Source organism: Molossus molossus, unplaced genomic scaffold (genome assembly GCF_014108415.1).
Source record: "Molossus molossus isolate mMolMol1 unplaced genomic scaffold, mMolMol1.p scaffold_m16_p_21, whole genome shotgun sequence".
Taxonomy (NCBI): domain Eukaryota; kingdom Metazoa; phylum Chordata; class Mammalia; order Chiroptera; family Molossidae; genus Molossus; species Molossus molossus.
The window spans coordinates 37,654,964-37,673,266 of record NW_023425357.1 but is presented as its reverse complement, the minus strand read 5'-3'; the positions used below and the strand labels follow the sequence as shown (position 1 = coordinate 37,673,266).

Genomic DNA, 18,303 nt, shown 5'->3' with positions numbered 1-18,303 from the left:
AGTTGTGACGATTTGGGTCTGCACCGGAAGTGCCTGTGCTGTCGATGTGGTACCTAGTGACGGGTTTCGTTCGCTATCCCTTGTTTCCCTGACTGAGTATTTTTATCTCACCATGGCGGTAAGGAGGGCGGGGAGGGTGGGTCCTCATCGGCAAAGCGCTCCCAGGGCCGGGAGTCTGAAAACAAGAAGACTATCAAGAGAAGCGGGTCGGCGAGAGGGAGGCGCCATTCAGTGGCCGGACCGTACTAGATGGAGGGGGGTGGAAGGGAGCGGCGCAGGACCGTACCAGAACTGGTGCCGGAGTGGGGGTGGGCGTCAGTATCACACAGTACCAGAGTTGGTCAAAGGTCTGAGGGACCTGAAGGGTGTGGACCTCAGCCGAGATCTGGTCTACTTCAGCCGAGGCCGGAGAGGGGCACTATTCAGCGGCACTCAGGAATTCCCCTTGAAGGGGTCATCAGTCCAAAGCTGCACCTTACCAGGAAAGCCAAGCGATATCAACCTAGCATTGGATTGTTTGAGGATGTACAGGAGGAGATCATAGCTGGGGTTGCTGGAAAGATGGTTTCAGCCCTAAGCAAGATTGACTGGAGGAGGGGTAGACATCCCAAGGATTGTGTTAGGTTTGAGCACTGTGGGGACCTTGCCCAGGTGCATCTGGAACTCTGTAGCTAACCAATCTGGTGGGGAGGGTGAAGAGGACCCTGCTGAGGAATGCTCTGACAAGCAGGTCATCATTTTTCTGCAGCCCAAAGGCAAAGTGGGGACAAGAGGGAAGAAGCAAATATTTGAAGAGAACAGAGAGACCCTCAAGTTCTACCTGAGGATCATACTGGGGGCCAATGTAAGTGTCTGCCTCCTTGTTTCTGTGCCTACCCAAGTCCCATAGTCCTCAGTTCTGTTTGGTGGTGGCAGCAGCAGTGGTGGTGGTGGTATGTGAGAGTCAAGACTTTACAAGAAAATTCTAATTAAAAAAAAAAAGAATAGATACTATACAGAGAAAATATTGAGTAGTCAAAACAGAACAACAAAATGAGGATGGACTTGAGAGCCCTAACACCCCAAATACAGAGGGTTCTTTCCTAGGCTGATGTGTCAGAGGGTAGTCTGGGTACTCAGGACTTGGGAAACAGATCTCTTTTTCCCCAACCTTATAAGAGACAACCTATCTTCTTCCACAGCCTGGCCTAATTCTTGGTCAGAGTCAAGGGAGGTCCATGGTTTAGGGTAGCTTTGATCCCAGCCTGATCCTGTGTCTGCTTGCAGGCCATTTACTGTCTTGTGACCTTGGTCTTCTTCTACTCATCTGCCTCATTTTGGGCCTGGGTAAGTGATCCCCATCCTGGGAAGTGAGTGAGCACATAGGGTCAGTGACTGGCCTTTGATACTCCCATTCTTGTTCTGCAGATGGCCCTGGGCTTTAGTCTGGCAGTATATGGGGCCAGCTACCACTCTATGAGCTCAATGGCACAGGCGGCCTTCTCTGAGGATGGGGCCCTGATGGATGGTGGGATGGACCTCAACATGGAGCAGGGCATGGCAGAGTGAGTGTCCCCCGCCGCCAGCCCAGGTGAGCGGCCCCAGGGCTGTGGTGCTGGGGCCCCGATAGCCCAAGACCCACAGCTGCCTGCAACTTGAAGAGGTGGGAGCTGAATTGGGGCCCATTTATTGTTTTTGGCCCTTGTAATCTCCCTTCTATCCACAGGCACCTTAAGGATGTGATCCTACTGACAGCCATTGTGCAGGTGCTCAGCTGCTTTTCCCTCTACATCTGGTCCTTCTGGCTTCTGGTACATGGGTTGTTGGGCTCCCAAGAAGAGGCTGGGGCATCTAACCCTTCTCTTCTTTCATTTCCTGAACCTGGCTTCAAGTTATCTTTTCTCTCCTAGGCTCCAGGACGGGCCCTTTATCTCCTGTGGGTGAATGTGCTGGGGCCTTGGTTCACGGCAGACAGTGGTGCCCCAGCACCAGAGCACAATGAGAAGAGGCAGCGCCGACAGGAACGGCGGCAGATGAAACGATTATAGCCACTAACATTGTTACTACCGGCTACTGGGCCCTGGATGACTATCAGGCTGCATGGCCTCATGCCAGGAGTGATGAGGGCCTAGTCCAGGGGCCAAAAGCAGTCTAAGGCATAAGATTGTTGAATAAATGGCTTAGAATATGGCTAATGGCTGTGTGGGTGAGTCAGGAAGAGCTAATACTTTGGTATTTTCCTTCTGCTATAGACTAAGCATGGTCTTTACCTTGAAAGAAGAAAAAGTCTCTTGGATTGGCTAAGAAAACTTTATTATGCTCCACATGTTCAGGGAACTCATACATGCAAACACACACACACACACACACACACACACACAGATAATACTGCTCAAGGCACTGGCCATTGGGTATAGAGTGACCCCAGGGTTGAGAAGATGCCCAGAATTCTGCTCTGGTCCCTCCTAACTCTATAGTTCTTTTGCATGCAGGCTGTGGCCCAGATAGATATCCTGGAGGCAGCACCTTCACACCTCTAGGCCGGGTCCCTTGCTCAGTCCCAGTGCCTGCACCAGGTCTTCTCCAAGCCCGCTTTTCAACGTCCGTCTCACTGCAGGAACAGAGGAGGGTTGGAGGGGGTTGATGGGGATAAAGTGGGCAGCGGGCACGTGGGTAGTACTCACAAGATTTGCGGTTGCCACGGGAACGCTTGCGTTCCCGAGCAGCTAAGGCACGAGGATTGCTCTTGGTCACTGACTGCACCAACAGGTCCATGATTTCATCTGAAGTGTCACTGGGTAAACTGGAGTGTTCTTCTGGGGGTGCAGTGGAGGGCCCCACTGCCATGGGCATCACTAGGGAGCTGCTCTGGACCAGGCCTGAGGGAGGCCAGATAGGGAGGTCAGGCCAATGTGGCCCTGAAGCAAAACCCATTCTCCCTAGTGGCCACAAGTCCCACCTCTGCTACGGCGGCCATGTGTGGTGTCCTCAGGCTTGCTGGTCAGCAGACTCTTCATGCTGGCGTGATTGTCTGCATCACCCTGGCCTGGCCCACTACCCACAGCCACTGGGACAGATGGGTTGCTGCCGGGGGCTTCCCCAGCCACACCCGAGAACTTCTCTGTCTGGAGAGGGGAGAAGGATGAGCTGGGAGCCAGGGAAAGAAACCATGGGAGTGGCAGTCAAAACCTGGAAGTGGTACCCACCTCAGTGATCATACGTCCTCGGGTCTTGTTGCGCTCACGGTATGTGGCCCGCTTCTGCTGCTGTTGCAGCACCCGTTCCCGGCAAGTCCGGTACTCCAGCGAAAACTCCCGCAATGTGTGGCAGAACTGCATGATGCGCACTTCACGGGCTGCCTGTGCTGTGTACCCCAGGTATAGCAGGAAGGCATGGAACCTAGGCAGGTCAGGATAGGAAGGTATGGTAAGTTCTACCTGGGGGGTGGGGGATGGTGATGGTCTTGCTTCTTGGGCCCATGATCCCACCTGTTGCAAACACGGCGGTGCACTACTCGAAGCATGGCAACGCGTCGGGCACAGTGGGTCAGGAAGTGGGTGAGGCGGGCACGTAGGGCTGGGGCCAACTCATGCTTGGCCAGGCTCCGCAGACTCTCCTCAGCTGCCCAGCTCCGGTGCTCCAGCTGCCCCAGGTTCTCAGTCAGCTGTTCAAAGTCCACCTGGAAAAGCAGGGGGGTACACAGGCTGTCCCCCCACAAGAAGGTACTGCCTGAGGCTGCCTTTGCACCAGGCTGGTCAGCCTGACTGTAGGTACACAGATGAGATCAGCCTCTGCCCTCCAAAAGTTCACAGTCTGCTGCAGGAGACCGGCAAGTCCACTTGATGCAGTGGGGAACAGAAAAGGTTTCTTGGGGAAGTGGCAACTAAACTGAGACGCAAAGACTGAGTAGGTGTAGCCAGGCCAATAGAGGAAAGCTTTTCTGGCAGAGGACAGCTCACACAAACACCTGTAGTCAAGCAAGCCCTGGCACAGCTGATGAAATGAGGGGAGAAACCAGCCCCAGGAAGCAGTGCTCTCTCATGCCATGGTCAGTCTTATTTAAGCCTTTGGCTGGTGCTAACCTTGGCACAACGGGTCAGGGCGGGGATTTCTGAGTAGAGGTCAGAGGAATCCGGCTGCGTCTGGAGCACCAAGGAGCAGAGATGGTGCAGCAGTGACTGCCGGCGCACTGTGTCCTTCACCTCTGACACTTTTTCCAGGTAGCTCAGCTCAAAGCCACTGCTCTGAAAGGACCTCGTCTGAGCCTGGGCCTGGTTGACTCCAGAGCCTGGCCCCCAGCCCTCATGTGCTGTCACTCACCTGGGAGCCATTGAGGAAGTTGCCCACAGCCAGCAGGGTGGCCAGGATGCAGCGGAAGGTGGCATTTTGCACCAGCTGTTCCATGCCCACTTTCAGGTCAAACAGTGGCTCTGCGATTTCCTGGTGTGGGAGGCCAAGGACTCAGACTACATGGTCATCATACTCACCTGCCTCCATTGCCTGTCCCATCCCATGACCCAAGTACCCGTTCCATGCTGTCATAGTCCAGCTTGAAGGCCCAGAGTTGTAGGCGGGCAGCCAGGCCCCCAATGGAGGCAAGAGTCATCAGGAAAGTCTCAGCTGGGCCTAGAGGGATGTCAGGATTAGACAACTGGGCCTCCTCAATCTTCTGCCGTTCCTCCTCCGTGGGCATCATGGTCAGTAGTTTCTGAGGACACAATCACCACCCACATAGGCCCCTCAGTGATGGCCTGAGGCCTCAGGTGTTGGTCTTGACGCCGCCCCCCCCCCCAGGCTATCTGGGGAGCCCAAGGGTCTGGAGACTGCTCTGCCAAGACCATGCCCACCACTGGAGGGACAGGAAATGCCCAATGGCCAAAGGAGAGGGGCTGGATCTCCCACCTCCCACACCCTCAGCTGGTTATCCCCACCTCAATGCCATCTTTGCTGACAGCAAACTCATCAAAGTTGAGCAGGGCAGCCTTAATGACATGCACAGGTGGCAGTGTGGTTAGGCCAATGTTGATAGCGTTGCTGCGCTTGGGGTCCAGCACTGTGGTCATTGTCCGGCGGCCCTCACCAGCTTTCTTTGAGGTTGGGAAAAGGGCAGTGTAAGATTCAGAAAGGGACTAACTAGGGCAACAACCTAAGAGGACCCCTTCTAAATGGCCAAATGGCGGGGTCACCCCACAACTGGGCACGGATCTGGGATGTCGAAGGACTTGGGATGAGCTTAGATGCTAGTTAGGGCTCTGCTGATCCCTTGTTGAGAGACCTCAAACAAGTCCTCACTTCTTTCTTTGCCTCGGTTTCCCCATGTGGGAAATGAGTGGCAGCCCAGCAGTCAGGACCCTTGAGGTCTGATTCCCTACCCCCTCACTGAGGTTACCTTGCAGATGAGGATGCGTTTACCTTGGAAGGTAACACGTCCTTGGCACGGGACTCAAACAGGTGTTCCAGCCGGGCCGTGTCTATTGAGACAGGCTCCAGTGAGGCCCACAGGGTGGAGCAGGGCCCAAAGCGGCTCCCAGAGTCTCCATGGCCCCCAGCCAGCTTTAGCTCCCTCCAGAAGAGTTTTACTGTCTTCCTCTTGGTGGGGAGGGCTAGGCCATCCGGCGCTGAGGTGGGAAGAGGGGCAGCTGGAGGTGGAGGTGGTGGGAAGGGGCCTTTGATGGGTGGGGGAGGTGGGGGTGGAGGAGGTGGGGGTCCTTCAGAGAGCAAGGGCAGTGGGAGTGGTGGGACCCCTTTCTCAGCCTCCACAGACTCTATGTTTAGTATGTCCTGATCTTCATCCTCCCCCAGATCTGAGAAGTCCAGGTCTCCAATGCAGAGCTTGGGGATACAGGTAGTGAGCTCCTGGGTGAGCTCAGCCTTGGGGCTTGGTGGGGCCAATGTCTCCTTGAGCTCTGACTCAAGGCTTCGCTGGGCCCGGAGCAGGACTCGGGGGGCAGGGCTCTGGGGTGTTCTGGGTGCAGGGACTGTTTCAGGGGAAACCCATAGTTCCCGGGTATCTAAAAAAAGAAAAGCAGCTGTCAGTTGCCCTCTGTGGAGCAACAAGGAAACATGGGTAGATTCTGCCCACCCACATACTCACCTGGGTGCCCATCAGCCTCATCAGGCACTGCCCCAGGCAATGTCTCTGCCTGGCCCTGGGCCAGCACAGCCTGCTTCTCTGTTTCTGCTGCTGCCACATTCTCCAGGAAACGGGCTCTGGGAGGGAGGCACTTGTCAGTGAGAGTGTCTAACACACCCCAGCCCAGGGTGGTACACATGCTGGGCCCCTGGGCTCTGCCCCTAATTGCAGGCACACAGAGGAACAGACCATGCGCTGAACAGACCCAGGACCCAAACCCCCCAAGTCCAGCCCCTGTCCAATCCTCCACATCTGGGGTCAACCTACAGCATTCCCAGGTCAACATACAGAGAGAAGTTCTACTTAATGCCTAACTTGAAACCTTGCTGTTCATGTTAATTGTCCTGATTCTAGACAAGGACCATTAGAGCAGGGGAAGGAGATAGCTGTCCCAATGAGCACATCAGACTGTCCCTCCCTTAACATGTCTACAGCTTCTGAGAGCTATGACTTGTGCCCAGAAAGGGGCCTGGTAAATGACAGGAAATCAGTTTATGTTGAAGTAATGAATGTGACCCAATGTGTCTTTTTTGCCCACTCCAGTCTCTGTTGGCCCTCAGCCCCAGCCCTTACCTTAGCCCCAGGTTGCTCCTCTACCTCCACACCACACAGCACCCTAGATCCCCTCCCTGCTCTATTCCTGGCCTGAGGACATGGGCTCCAGGTTGGGAGTCCGTGTCCTCATCTTCAGTCAAAGCTGTCAGGGTGTCACTATTGAAGTGCAGGGACCACTATGACCTCAGTGAACTAATTCCAGTGCTTAGTCCTTAGGTAACCAAGGAGGCATAAGTCTGGGAGAGAAGGGGCCTACTCTGGCTGCATCAGGCAAGTAGACCCCCAGCTGGGAGAAGCAATGCTGAAGCCCTGAGCACATGGCAGGCCTGGTAGGCTGGCCTCTGTACTTACTCCAGCCTGGCCTGCCCAGTAGGGGACTGGGGGACAGGTGGGTTTTCAGAGGCCCTGGGTAGGAGATGAGAGAAGAGATAGTAATTGTGGTGTATCTGCTCTACCCCAAAGCCCAGTTGCACACACCACACAGAGCTGGGCAGAACTATCAGCGATTCCTTCCCAGCCACAGTTGGGAGAGGCATGACAAGAGGAAACTGTAAGTGGAGGGGAGAGAGTGACATGAAGCCAGTCAGGGTGTGTAGTAAGAGACACAGACAGAGCAGAACAAGAGGCAGAGACAGTGATGGTGAAACAGAAAGACAGTAGGGGGTAGGGAGACAGATATGATTGGCCAAGACCAGACGGAATGCCAGAAAGAGAGGAAAAGAAGTCGCAGGAGGAGGAGGTCAGTCAGAGCTGAACCCCCCCCCCCCCCAGCAGTCACTTACCAAACAGGAGCAGTTTGGTGAAGTCTGGAAAGAGAGAGAGAACGCACGCGTTTGGGCAGAGGAGGCGGGTCCATGGAGGGAAGCAGAGCAAGAGGGACAGTCGGGGAGAAGATTCTGGGCACAGGCAGCCTCTATCTCCCTACTTACTTGTAGATGTTCCTCTCACAGAAGATGTCAGCTGAGGGTGCCACGGAGAGGGTGGAAAAGAGGTTAACCGAGGTACAGAGGCCAGAGGCAGGGCCCACTGGGCTGGGTGCAGGGCCTGTAGGCAGGGCAGGGCCTGTGGGACTAGAAGAAGGGTCTGTCAGGAGACAGTGCTACTCCTGGCACACCCATCACTCCTCCCCAACTGCTGAGGCATGTTCTTACCCAGGCTCTGTGGTACGCACAGGGCAGCCCCCGCCTTCTAGAGATCTGCGGCTCCTCTTGCCTTCCTCTGAAGAGGGCTTTCTACGTTCCCGCCGCCCACCTGCAGTGGCTTCCTCAATGTCTCCATCCTCCAACCGCAGGGCGCTCTAGCAGATGTGAACCCAGATATGAACAGCTGAGTTAGGGTGGGTGCTGGGGAACAGCGCCCCATCCTTCCTCTCCTCTTGCTCCCAGATAGACCCTGGTGGCTTAGCCCACCTCATAGAGCACAAGCTGTGCTCGCAAGTCGATGTCAGTGCCTGTAGCACTTAAGTGGCGCTGGACCAGTGCCTCCATGCCCTGCTGTTCCAGTGCATCCGTCACATCATAGAAGGAGTCCTGATCTGGGAGCGCTGCCAGTGTCTAAAGGGTGGGGATAGGAGGGCAAAGTTAAGGCTGATGGGGGCTGAGGTCAGGAGCCTAAGGAGCTCATAAATAGCATTTGGTTCCCACTTGCACACACACCTTATTAATGAGGGTGACTGTGTACACCAACAACTCAAGGTCTGCACCATTCTTCTCCTCTAAGATGGACACAAGATTGGCCCATGGAAGAGCACCTGCCACACAGAAAGGGGAGCAGTCATGTGGAGAAAGGTAGGAGAGGGGGTTCTAAGTGGTAGGGGAGGGAAGGACAGTCTCTGACCGGTGGTGCGGGCCACAGAGTTGACTGCATAGATGAACAGTGGTGCATTGCTCTCAGAGTATTCCACAAATACCAGCAGCAGTTTCAGCGCTGTCTTCACCACCAAACGGGACTAGGAAGAAGGATCACCACATATGAGTGGGGCTGACCTGTGCCAGCTCCTGGTGTGGTGGGGGAAGGGCTCCTGGGCTGGATCCAGAGAGGAGAATCTCCACAAGAAGACCTTGGCTCCAGGCCCAAACATTGAAGGGCATTCTAGGCTTAGAGATGCCACAGACTCACTCCCTTCTAGCCCATCTTACAGAAGAGGAAACTGAGGCCCCGAAAGAGGCAGTGGGAAAAGGATACATGGCTGGTTAAAGGGCCACTCACCAGACTGGCACACAATGTGTACAGCCACTGCACAGTCTCAGTGTGGGCCACCACCCCTAGCATCCCATCCACAAAAAGCATCAGCTGGCCTAGTGCTGGGGACACAGAAACAAGAAGAGGTCAGTAAGGGGTCATTGAAGGCAAGGGTCATGGGGGAGGGGTGGGGCTGACCTCGGAGGATGTAGCTCTGGTAGTTGTGGTCAGCAGCAGCACCCACACGGATCAGGCAATTCAGCCCCTCAGAGTGCACGAATTCAGGCACCAGGTCCTTATCCTCCTGGGGGGCATCATGGGGAAGTTTAGGGGGGCTCAGGCTAGATTCCTACCCTCAGCCCACCTCTGGGCCTCACCTGGAAGATCTGCTTTAATGAGAAGAGGGAGCGGCGGAGTTCAGGGCCACTGGAGCCATACAATTTTTCTGCAAAGGGTAGGTGGACATAGTAACCTCAAGGGGACACAGACACCCTCTTCTTTTGGGACACAACCACAACCCCCCACCAAAGAATATTCTAGTACTCTTGAACCCTCCAACTCCTCCTCTACTTACTCCCTGACTCTGGGCAGCCCCCACCACAATCTAGCTGCAGCATCAGCCCTGTCCTGGAAGGAAAGGTCAGGATAGGAATGGGGAGGGCCACATATACTGTCTCTGATCTGCCCTGTCCCACTGTCCAGCACAGACCTGAAAGAAACTGAGCCAGCTGGGCGGGGGTGGGGGGTTGCTGGACACTGATGCTCTCACACACTCACCTAAGATGGCATTGACCCTCACAGAGAGCTGGGTCCGCAGGATCAACGTAGGCTTCCGCCCTTTGCTGGAATCAAGCAGCTTAGTCAGCAGCTCCCAGCCCATTCCTTGAGGTCCCTTCCCCTATACCAAAGCAACCAAAGACCTCCCCACTTGCCAACCCAGGCCCAGCTCCTTCCTCCCCAATTGCTCCTCCAAGCCCAAGGATTGGCCAGACAAGAAGGGTTTATGCAAACACAGGTATCTCAGGTATGTGGTAGAGCCCCCACTCCCTGGGCAGCAGGTAACACTGGCCAGGCCTTGGGATTCCCCTGGCACAGTTCCCTGGGGAAGTGTGGAGGTGACCACATGTGGCCCAGGCTAGATGTTTTGGCTGCTGACACCTTAGCTAGCCCCTTGTGGGGCCAAAGTTGGGGCCAGCTTTGTCTTTCTGGCCTCATCAGCTCTGACCTAATCTCTTCATAGAAACTTTCCAGCATCTCCCGCTGCTCTTCCAGGGACAGCTCAGGGTCCAGGTAGTATCCAGACGGAGACACTTGTAGGGCACAGTCCTCTAGCTGGGGGCAAAGAGAACAGCTGTCAGGGCTGGGGTAGAAGTAGCAGGGGTATGTACAGAGACCTCGTGACCTCCTACCTCCTACTCAGGGTGCTGGCAGAGAAACACATGACAGGGTCTGCACTGCAGCCATGCATTCCTTCAGCAGTCCTTCTTCATGTACCTACATGTGCAAAGCCCATCCTTCTCAGGTGCCATGCTTTCTTGCCCTTTGTATGTGCTATGTCTTCTCCTGGCTAATACCTACCCATTCTTATTTTCAGATTAGATAAGGCTTTTTGAAAAGACTACCTTGATGCCCAGCCGGCATGGCTCAGTGGATTGAGTGTCGTCCCATGGACTGAGAGGTCCTGGTTCGATTCCCAGTCAGGGCATGGGTTGCGAGCTCCATCCCCAGTTATAGGCGTGCAGGAGGCAGCCAATTGATGTTTCTCTCTCACATCTATGTTTCTATCTCTCTCTCCCCAAAATCAATAAAAACATATTTTAAAAAAACTTCCTTGACTCTTCCAGCCAATGCTATGCAACCCACTCCACGCCATGTAGGCCTTCCACAGAGCAGTACAATATCCTAGATACTGGTCTCTTTTCTCTGTAACTATGTGTTCTGTGGGTTCAGGCACCATGTCAGTCTTGCTGCATGCTATATCTGCTGAGCCTAGTACAGCACTTGGCACATAGTAAGTGCTCACTACACATGTGTTGAGCTAATGAACATGAATGAGGAAGGAGAATGGAGAGAAGATGGAAGGGAAGGAAGTTCTTGCCTTCGAGGAAGTTCACAGCTCTGGACCTAGCCCAAAGGTTTCCAGCTGCCCTTGGTCCCATGGGGAGGAAAGGAAGGTCAGGTCCTGTCCCCACCCCTGCCTCTGTGTAGCACCCCTGCTATGCCTGAGAGCCTGACCCAGCTCCTTCCTGGCAGTTCAGTCCCTTCCTGTGAGGCCCTTGGATGACCACCTCCCCCCACTGCCTGGGGCATGGGGCATAGGACAAATACTCCAGCCTGGGGTGATAAGTTGCAGCCACAAAGTGTTTAAGCCTGAGGAGAAAGCGTTAAGAATGCTGGGAGGTGCAAACCCAGCTGGGAGGTGTATATGTGTATCCTTGAGTTAAGATAGTGAGGAGCAGGGGGTAATCCACAGGCTCCCAGTCCCTCCAGGCCTGAGGGTCTTTGCCCTGCCCTTAAGTGGGCTACAGTGACCATGGTCCTAGCTGGACCTCAGCGGCCTCCAAGGGGCCTATTGAAAACCAGAATTTAGGGTCTGACACTGTCAGTCTACAGTGGGTCCCTGAAACCTGCAAAAGGCACATGCTCCAACATGTATCTGCTTCCCATGTCTCTCTTCCCGCTGAGCCTGGCTCCCCTCCACCACTGGGCAGGACACATGGCTGCTTGAGAAGCACCTGTAGAAGGACCTAGTAAGGTGACTATGGACTATGGACTATGGAGAGTCTGATGGCAGCACTATGCCTCTCCCAGACACCTCCTCCATAGCAAAGTCCCCTTAAGTGGCCTCATTCCTTGAGGTGCCATGACCCAGGGAGAACTCCCCTCTGTAGAGTCAGGGTGCCTCTGGTTTCCATCTCACTGGGAAAGTCAACCCCAACATTTGTCCTGTTGTTCCGTCAACCCTGCCTTGCTCTGGACCTAGCCCAAAGGTTTCCAGCTGCCCTTGGTCCCATGGGGAGGAAAGGAAGGTCAGGTCCTGTCCCCACCCCTGCCTCTGTGTAGCACCCCTGCTATGCCTGAGAGCCTGACCCAGCTCCTTCCTGGCAGTTCAGTCCCTTCCTGTGAGGCCCTTGGGTGACCACCTCCCCCCACTGCCTGGGACATGGGGCATAGGACAAATACTCCAGCCTGTTTTCTATCCCACTTCCTGCCTGGCTGCCTGCCCTGCCTGGGCGTCTTGGACGGGCCTGGCCTCTCTCCCTGAAACAGAGTCATCTTCTCCAGGGCCTACTGGGAACAGGCCTGAGATGGGGCAGGGGGGGGCCAAGGCCCCAGGGCTGGGGTACTTTGTCCAGGGGCAGCTCAGCTGAGGGTAGCCCCACATTCCTTCTGATCCCTCTTCCCACAGTATGACTCAGCACCTACCCTCCCCACCCCCATCCAGGCACAGCTGTATCTCCTTCTGGAACCCTAGAGAAATGTATCTCTCCCAGAGCCACACTCTCCTCAGGGATTCCCCCAAATCACACATGTATAGAACAGCTCATTCATTTAAACATTCAAAAACTGGGCTAGTTTTAGGTGTTGAGGACATAGCAAGGAACAAGACACTGCCTCTACCTTCCTTACTTTCCAGTCTAGTCTGGGAGGCAGGCAAACTTGACTCAGAGAAAGGCCACAGATAAATGCAGAAGCACAATGGCCAAGAGTGCTAAGCAAGGGGAGGGGTGGAGTGATATAAAGATAAACACTGGAGAGGTGATCAGATTATACAAGGTGACTGCTTACACACCCAGGTATATATGGAGAATATATATATGAATACATATGTATATATACATATATATATTCACTGGCCAGGCACAGGCCCAAGAAGCACACCCACAGAAAGCTCAGGCCCAACTCTCTTCCCTTCCTGCATGCATTCTTTTTTTAAAATTTATTATTATTTTTTATCCTCACCTGAGGACATGTTTCCATTTTTTGTTCAGATAGAGTGGGTGGGAGGGAGAGAGAGAGAGAGAGAGAAACATTGACGTGAAAGGGACACATCGAGTGGTTGCCACCAGCACGACCCAGCCAAGCTGGAGACAAACTGCAACCAAGTTACGTGCCCTCAGCGGGAACTGAACCTAGGTCTCTCTGGATCGCAGGCCGATGCTCTAACCGCTGAGCAAAACCGGCCAGGGCCGGCATGCATTCCTGTACACTCTAACCCCAAGTGTGCAGGATACCTGGGATGCCTGCATCCATGTCGGGCAGGGGTCCTGAAGACTAAGCTCACCAACCTCAGCCTCCTCAGATGAGCAGGCTTAAACCCTGGTGGTAGCTGTGGCTTCCCTAACCAAGTCACCTGTCCAATCTTGCCCTAACCATGTCACCTGTCCATTTCTGGAGAGGAGGTCCAGGAAAATTGGCAGCCCAAAGCCTACAGGACAATGTTCCCTACTCTAGCTGTTTGTCTTGGATGAAGATGGAGGAGGGGGCTAGGGTCAGACAAGCAGCAAAGAGCAGAGACTTCCTGCCAACTGAGTGGTGCTTGTCCCTCACACCCCAGGCCCCTTCCTGGGGTCACCCTTCTGAGAGCCAAACCTCTGGGCCTTGTTTCTCACACCCTGGGGCTGGGCCAGGCCTGAGTAAGCCCAAACCCTGGTCACTGCTAACAGTGCTTAGGGTCAGCACATGGTCAATGTGGATCTACATCCTTGACTCCCTCCTGGCTCTTGTCTTCTGCACTTCTCTGCTGTCTGTCCTGGGGTGGTGTCCCTCCGCCATTCTTCCCAGGCTCAGCCCCTCACTTTAACCTCCAGACCACTTTTCTTTTGATTCTCTGGGCTCAGGTTTTTCTGGCAGCCCCAACCAACTTGTTACATATGATTTTATATGCAGGGCCAAGCATAGGGGACCCTGGTGTCTACTCCCCAATATTTTTCATAGCAGCCAGGTGAGAATGAACATGCCAGGGACACAGTACAGGAAAGATGGAGAAGAGGACAGAATTATATGCTGAAGGACTCTTGTTTTAGGAAATAATCTGTTAATTGCCTTTTTCTTCTCTTTTCCTATAAACACAAGACCCTGTGCTCTATGACCCTCCTCCTTTCCTGTTATCTTGGGTCTCCAACTAGACTGTGACTTCCTGGATGAGATGACATGAATAGGCCTTGTGGAGAGAAATCCACTTTTGTTACGCCTCCTCTATGTCACACACTGGGCTGCCTGATTTGTTTGATTCTAATAATTCTTTTGCAGGTGAGGAAACCAAGGCAAAGAAATTTAGTGAATTTGTACCAGGCTGCACAACCAGGAATGGGACTAGGGTTAACTGACCTAGATCTTAAATGTATGTTCATTGGAATTGCTCCAAGGAACCCTGGAGGGGAGGTAGAGTGAGGGTTGGGGCCTGTAGGTTTGCCAAGAGCTGAAGATGGCCCCTCAGCTTTCTGGACTCTGCAAATACCCCAAACTGGTCCTCCCGGTTCCAGCAAAGAGAATGCTAACACACACACACACACACACACACACACACACACACACACCATACATGCTTGGGTAATAGTGCCTCCTTCTGCCAGGACCTAGGTCCTGGGGTCCCTTACCAGGCTGCAGCCCAGAATGATCAGCTAATTGGACATTCCAGCTGTAGGGAAAGTGGGGAGGAAGCCTTGACTCATACCCACATCCCAATCTTCTACCATCTCCCAAAGAAACCTTCATACCAAGGAACTATAGGGCTCAGTTCATCACCAGAGCACCACCCCATCTCACCCTTAAGAATCCTCTGGGACCCCTCCAGTTGGTCCCTGTCCCAGCAGGTCAGGTTAAAACTTTACCCCCTTGCTACAACTGCTTCTGAAGGGTAAAATGGGGCTAGAGCGAGGAGGGGGCAAGGTCAGGAAACATTCCAGGACAGTGCTACCCCTGTTCTACTCTAATCTTTAGCCACAGCTGGGGAAACAAAGTTGCTGGTAATGGACAGATTTCTAGGACTCTCTCTGCTTCTAGGAGTAGGGGCCTTCTCTGGCCTTTGCATCAGGATTAGAGCAGCACCCACGTCCCTCTGCCCAGAGCCCAGGGAGAAGCCAGGGCAGGGCCTTTTTGGTGTAAGGGAGGGGTTCCTGAGGCACCACCCAGAAGGACAAAATGTAACAGGGAAGGTGGGACTGGGCAGCTCTGGTTAAGGAGGTGAGCTGAAGGCCAGAAGGCCAGGTTCTTCCTTGATGCAGGGGCAGGTCCCTGGGCTGGGATAGGCTCTGGCAATAGAGGGAAGATAGCCCTGGCCAGTTTGGCTCAGCGGTTAGAGCGTCGGCCTGCGGTCCCGAGAGACCCGGGTTCGGTTCCCGCTAAGGGCACGTACTTCGGTTGCAGTTTGTCCCCGGCCCTGGTTGGTCGTGCGGGTGGCAGCCACTCGATGTGTCCCTTCACATCGATGTTTCTCTCTCTCTCTGTTCCTCTCTCTCCCTCCCGCTCCATCTGAACAAAAAATGGAAAAATGTCCTCGGGTGAGGAAAAAAAAAAATAGAGGGAAGATAGATATTCCTGAATTTCCTTGGGGACATGAGGCATGGCCCAAGGCACTGCCAGGACCCTGCCTCATCCTCTCCCCCCCATCCCCCATCCCCCCCCCCCCCCCCCCCCCCCCCCCCCCCGGGCCAGGAGATGAGTCAGAGGCTGTAGCCAGGAGCTTCCTCCTAGACTGGGAGGAAATAAGCAAGGCCCTCTCTGATGTGAAAACTCCAAGTCCTTTAGAAAGGAAGCCCCTAGGGGAACTCAAGAGGCCTGCCCAGTGAGGTGGAGTGGAGCCCAAGAGAGAAAGTGGGCTGGGCCTCTGTACATCCCCAGGGAGGGGGCAGGGTCTGCAGGGATGATGAGGGTCAGTGCCCAGAGTAGGACAGACTTGGCTGTGTCCTGTTCCTTTACTGGACAACTGTATAGAGGATGAAGCAGGGAGTACAAAACCCCTTCCTCTTATTTCTGCTCTACAGGCCTGCACAGGAATGCCTGGATTTCTGGGCCACCTCTCCCCCTCTAGAGGGCTAGCAAGTTAGGCTTGAGTCATGTCTGTGCACCTGGGGCACCCATCTATAGGACTAGGGGAGGAACCAGCTGTTGACATTTCCTGGAAGGAGGGGCACTGCTCCCCCCTCTCAGATCTCTGATGTCCCTGCTCCTACCCTATTTTCAGCCCTTCTTCCTCCAGCCTTCTATTCTGGGGCTGTGGTCACAGTTTATATTTGGGATGAGCACATCACAGTGCATCTGACCATTGCTGGCAGAGCTGTCAGCCCCAAGGAGTTCTGGCTCTAGGCAGAGCGGAAACCAAGTGTCCACCCCCATATCCTGCCAGTGGAGAATATGGCAGTCCTCAGGTACACCAGGAGGGAGATACTGAAAGTGGAGAAACTAGGAACGACTGAGTTGGCAGAGATTTAACACATTCTCTGAGTTCAGCAGTGTCCTCAGCTGGGGAGCAGAGAACAGGGGGCAGAGCACCTACCTAAGTAGGGTTAAAGGTCCCTAAATGGGAGGTGTTCTGAGCCTCTTTCTTTGGGAGGTAGCTGACATCCCAAATCTGCCCCTAATTGGAAAGAGGGGTGTCAGGGTTAAATCCTGTCCTAGAGTGGGGGTGGGAGGAATACTATGTTCTCTCTAGTGCTCCAGGCTTATTTCAGCACCGAGTTTCAGGAACCTAGACTCAGTTCGGCACCCCTCTCTCTCTAGCGCTCATCCTGAATGTGAGGTGGTCTTGGGCTGGACGCGCTTCTTCCAGGCCCACTTGTTTGCTCTTTCAGCAGGGCAGGGCTGGAGTGGACAGTATACTGCCACTTTCAAGTCGTGGCCTTGAATCCGGACTTTGCAGGGACACGCGCAATTCCACAGGCCAACAGTCTCACCAGCTCTTCCGCAGGTTCTCAGAGGCGGGGCTGGCCCGCAGCGCGAAGAATGCAGGCTGGGGGCCCGGCGCCCAGGGCACATTCCAAGGGGGACCCCCGGGCCCGGGGTGGGGGTGGGGAGCAAGTTTGCACAATTCGGCAACCCTGCAGGGGAAAGCACCCCCACCAGTTCTCTCTCCTTTCCCGCACCACAGGCAGGGAAGCCCCGGGGGGGGGGGGGTGCGCCTCCCAAAGTCCTGGCCTGGAAACCCGACGCGCGCCGGAAAGGGCTGCTTGCGAGGGGCTGAGTGCCGCGAGCGGTAGGAGAGGTAGGGACCGCCATCTGGAAAAGGGCTTTTCCTGGTACTGTGCAAGAGTCGGTTCCGGGGCTCAGGCAAAGTAGGGCAAGGCGGCGGTTTAAAATTAGCCCGGCCCGCCCCCTCCCTTCCAGCTGCCGGCCCGCGGCTGCGCGAGTACAGGATGGCGGGGGCTGTGACTCAGAGGGCTTTTCCACCCGTGGAGCCTCCAGCGCTCGGCGTGTCCCGGGCTCGCTTCTCGAGGACTCCCCTTACTCCGTGAAGTCTCTTCGCCTCCGGCACGCCCAAGCCAGAGCTCCCACCTACAAGAGCAATCCAATCCAACCTCCAGACACTGCTCGAAAAGCCTTGGCCACCTTTAGTGGCCCGCCCTGGGTCCGCCCCTCCTCGTAGTTCCGCCCCGGCTTCAGGTGAAGTAAAAGCTAGTCCACACATCCCCAGCTCCTCCTCCTAGGTCCGCTACCACCCAAATATCTACCGTCATCCAATCCAAAGCAGGTACCCAGGCAGACAGGCAGCAAGTGGAGCCCCTCTCCCCAGCACCTCCCCAGGTGGGCCTCACTTCAAGGGGCAGCCAGGGTGGCGCAGACCACAAGCTCCCATCTCCCTTCTTCAGCTTCCCCTGAACTTGAGAGGCGTTCTCGCAAACGGGGCCGCGTAGACCTTGGGTCCCCAGCCCAAAACTTTCCCAGAGGAGCGTACCCACTGCAGCTTCTCTCCGAGGAGCGCCTCCCGAGGACTTTCATGGCGCCAACCCTGAACTCTCGATTGCCCTCAACCTTTCTCCGGCGCCCCTCACCTTGAGTGGCGCCCCTAGAAGGCGGTGCAGCGCGGGTAGCTGTGCGCCCAGGGGCAGCGCCCCGTCCAGGCTGCAGGTGGGGGCCCGGCGCGGCTCCGGGAAGTTGGCACATGCAAAAGGATCGGTGTCCTCCAGGTACTGCACCCGCACGGTCACCACTGATACCGGCTCCCCGTCCCTGCGGTCTTCCCCGCCAACCATGGCTTTGCCACTGGCCCGTACCGCGCGTCTCGGAACAGGTCTGGAACCCGTTGGGAAGACTACTCAACTGGATCTGGGCGGGACCGGACTGGACGCGGCTGAGGGGGTGGGGCCAGGCGGAGGCGGGGCCAAGGGAGGAGGTGGAGCCAAGAGTCGTCCCGGAAAGCGTTCGGGGGCGGGCAACCACTGCCGGAGGCAGGGCTTGCGGCTGGCCACTCAGAGGGCGCGATCTTAATCCCGTTAGTTCTCTAGTGAGGCAGGCGG

General features: G+C 55.2%; 2 protein-coding genes across 4 annotated transcripts; one reads left to right on the top strand and one right to left on the bottom strand.

The window, feature by feature from the left end:
- Positions 1-22: 22 nt before the first annotated feature.
- On the top strand, positions 23-2,169 carry TMEM208 (transmembrane protein 208). Of its 3 annotated transcripts, none has more exons than XM_036275289.1 (6): positions 23-118; positions 749-844; positions 1,267-1,326; positions 1,408-1,544; positions 1,706-1,790; positions 1,890-2,169. In XM_036275289.1, exons 1-6 carry the CDS (start codon positions 113-115, stop codon positions 2,025-2,027), a joined length of 522 nt encoding a protein of 173 aa, XP_036131182.1. In that variant the 5' UTR covers positions 23-112; the 3' UTR covers positions 2,028-2,169. The 3 variants fall into 3 exon arrangements, with proteins under 3 accessions (XP_036131182.1, XP_036131183.1, XP_036131184.1); XM_036275290.1 differs by having other exon boundaries at positions 1,706-1,745; positions 1,890-2,165; XM_036275291.1 differs by lacking the exon at positions 23-118 and having other exon boundaries at positions 744-844; positions 1,182-1,326; positions 1,890-2,165.
- Positions 2,170-2,339: 170 nt separating this feature from the next.
- FHOD1 (formin homology 2 domain containing 1) lies at positions 2,340-18,121 on the bottom strand. Its single transcript, XM_036275477.1, has 22 exons — positions 17,839-18,121; positions 10,074-10,180; positions 9,626-9,690; positions 9,226-9,293; positions 9,047-9,152; positions 8,876-8,970; positions 8,504-8,615; positions 8,323-8,417; positions 8,077-8,220; positions 7,819-7,964; positions 7,597-7,737; positions 6,074-6,189; positions 5,392-5,990; positions 4,911-5,066; positions 4,505-4,687; positions 4,300-4,419; positions 4,062-4,223; positions 3,468-3,658; positions 3,186-3,378; positions 2,939-3,104; positions 2,664-2,858; positions 2,340-2,590 (listed from the first exon to the last, which is right to left on the bottom strand). Exons 1-22 carry the CDS (start codon positions 18,037-18,039, stop codon positions 2,508-2,510), a joined length of 3,444 nt encoding a protein of 1,147 aa, XP_036131370.1. The 5' UTR covers positions 18,040-18,121; the 3' UTR covers positions 2,340-2,507.
- Positions 18,122-18,303: the final 182 nt, after the last annotated feature.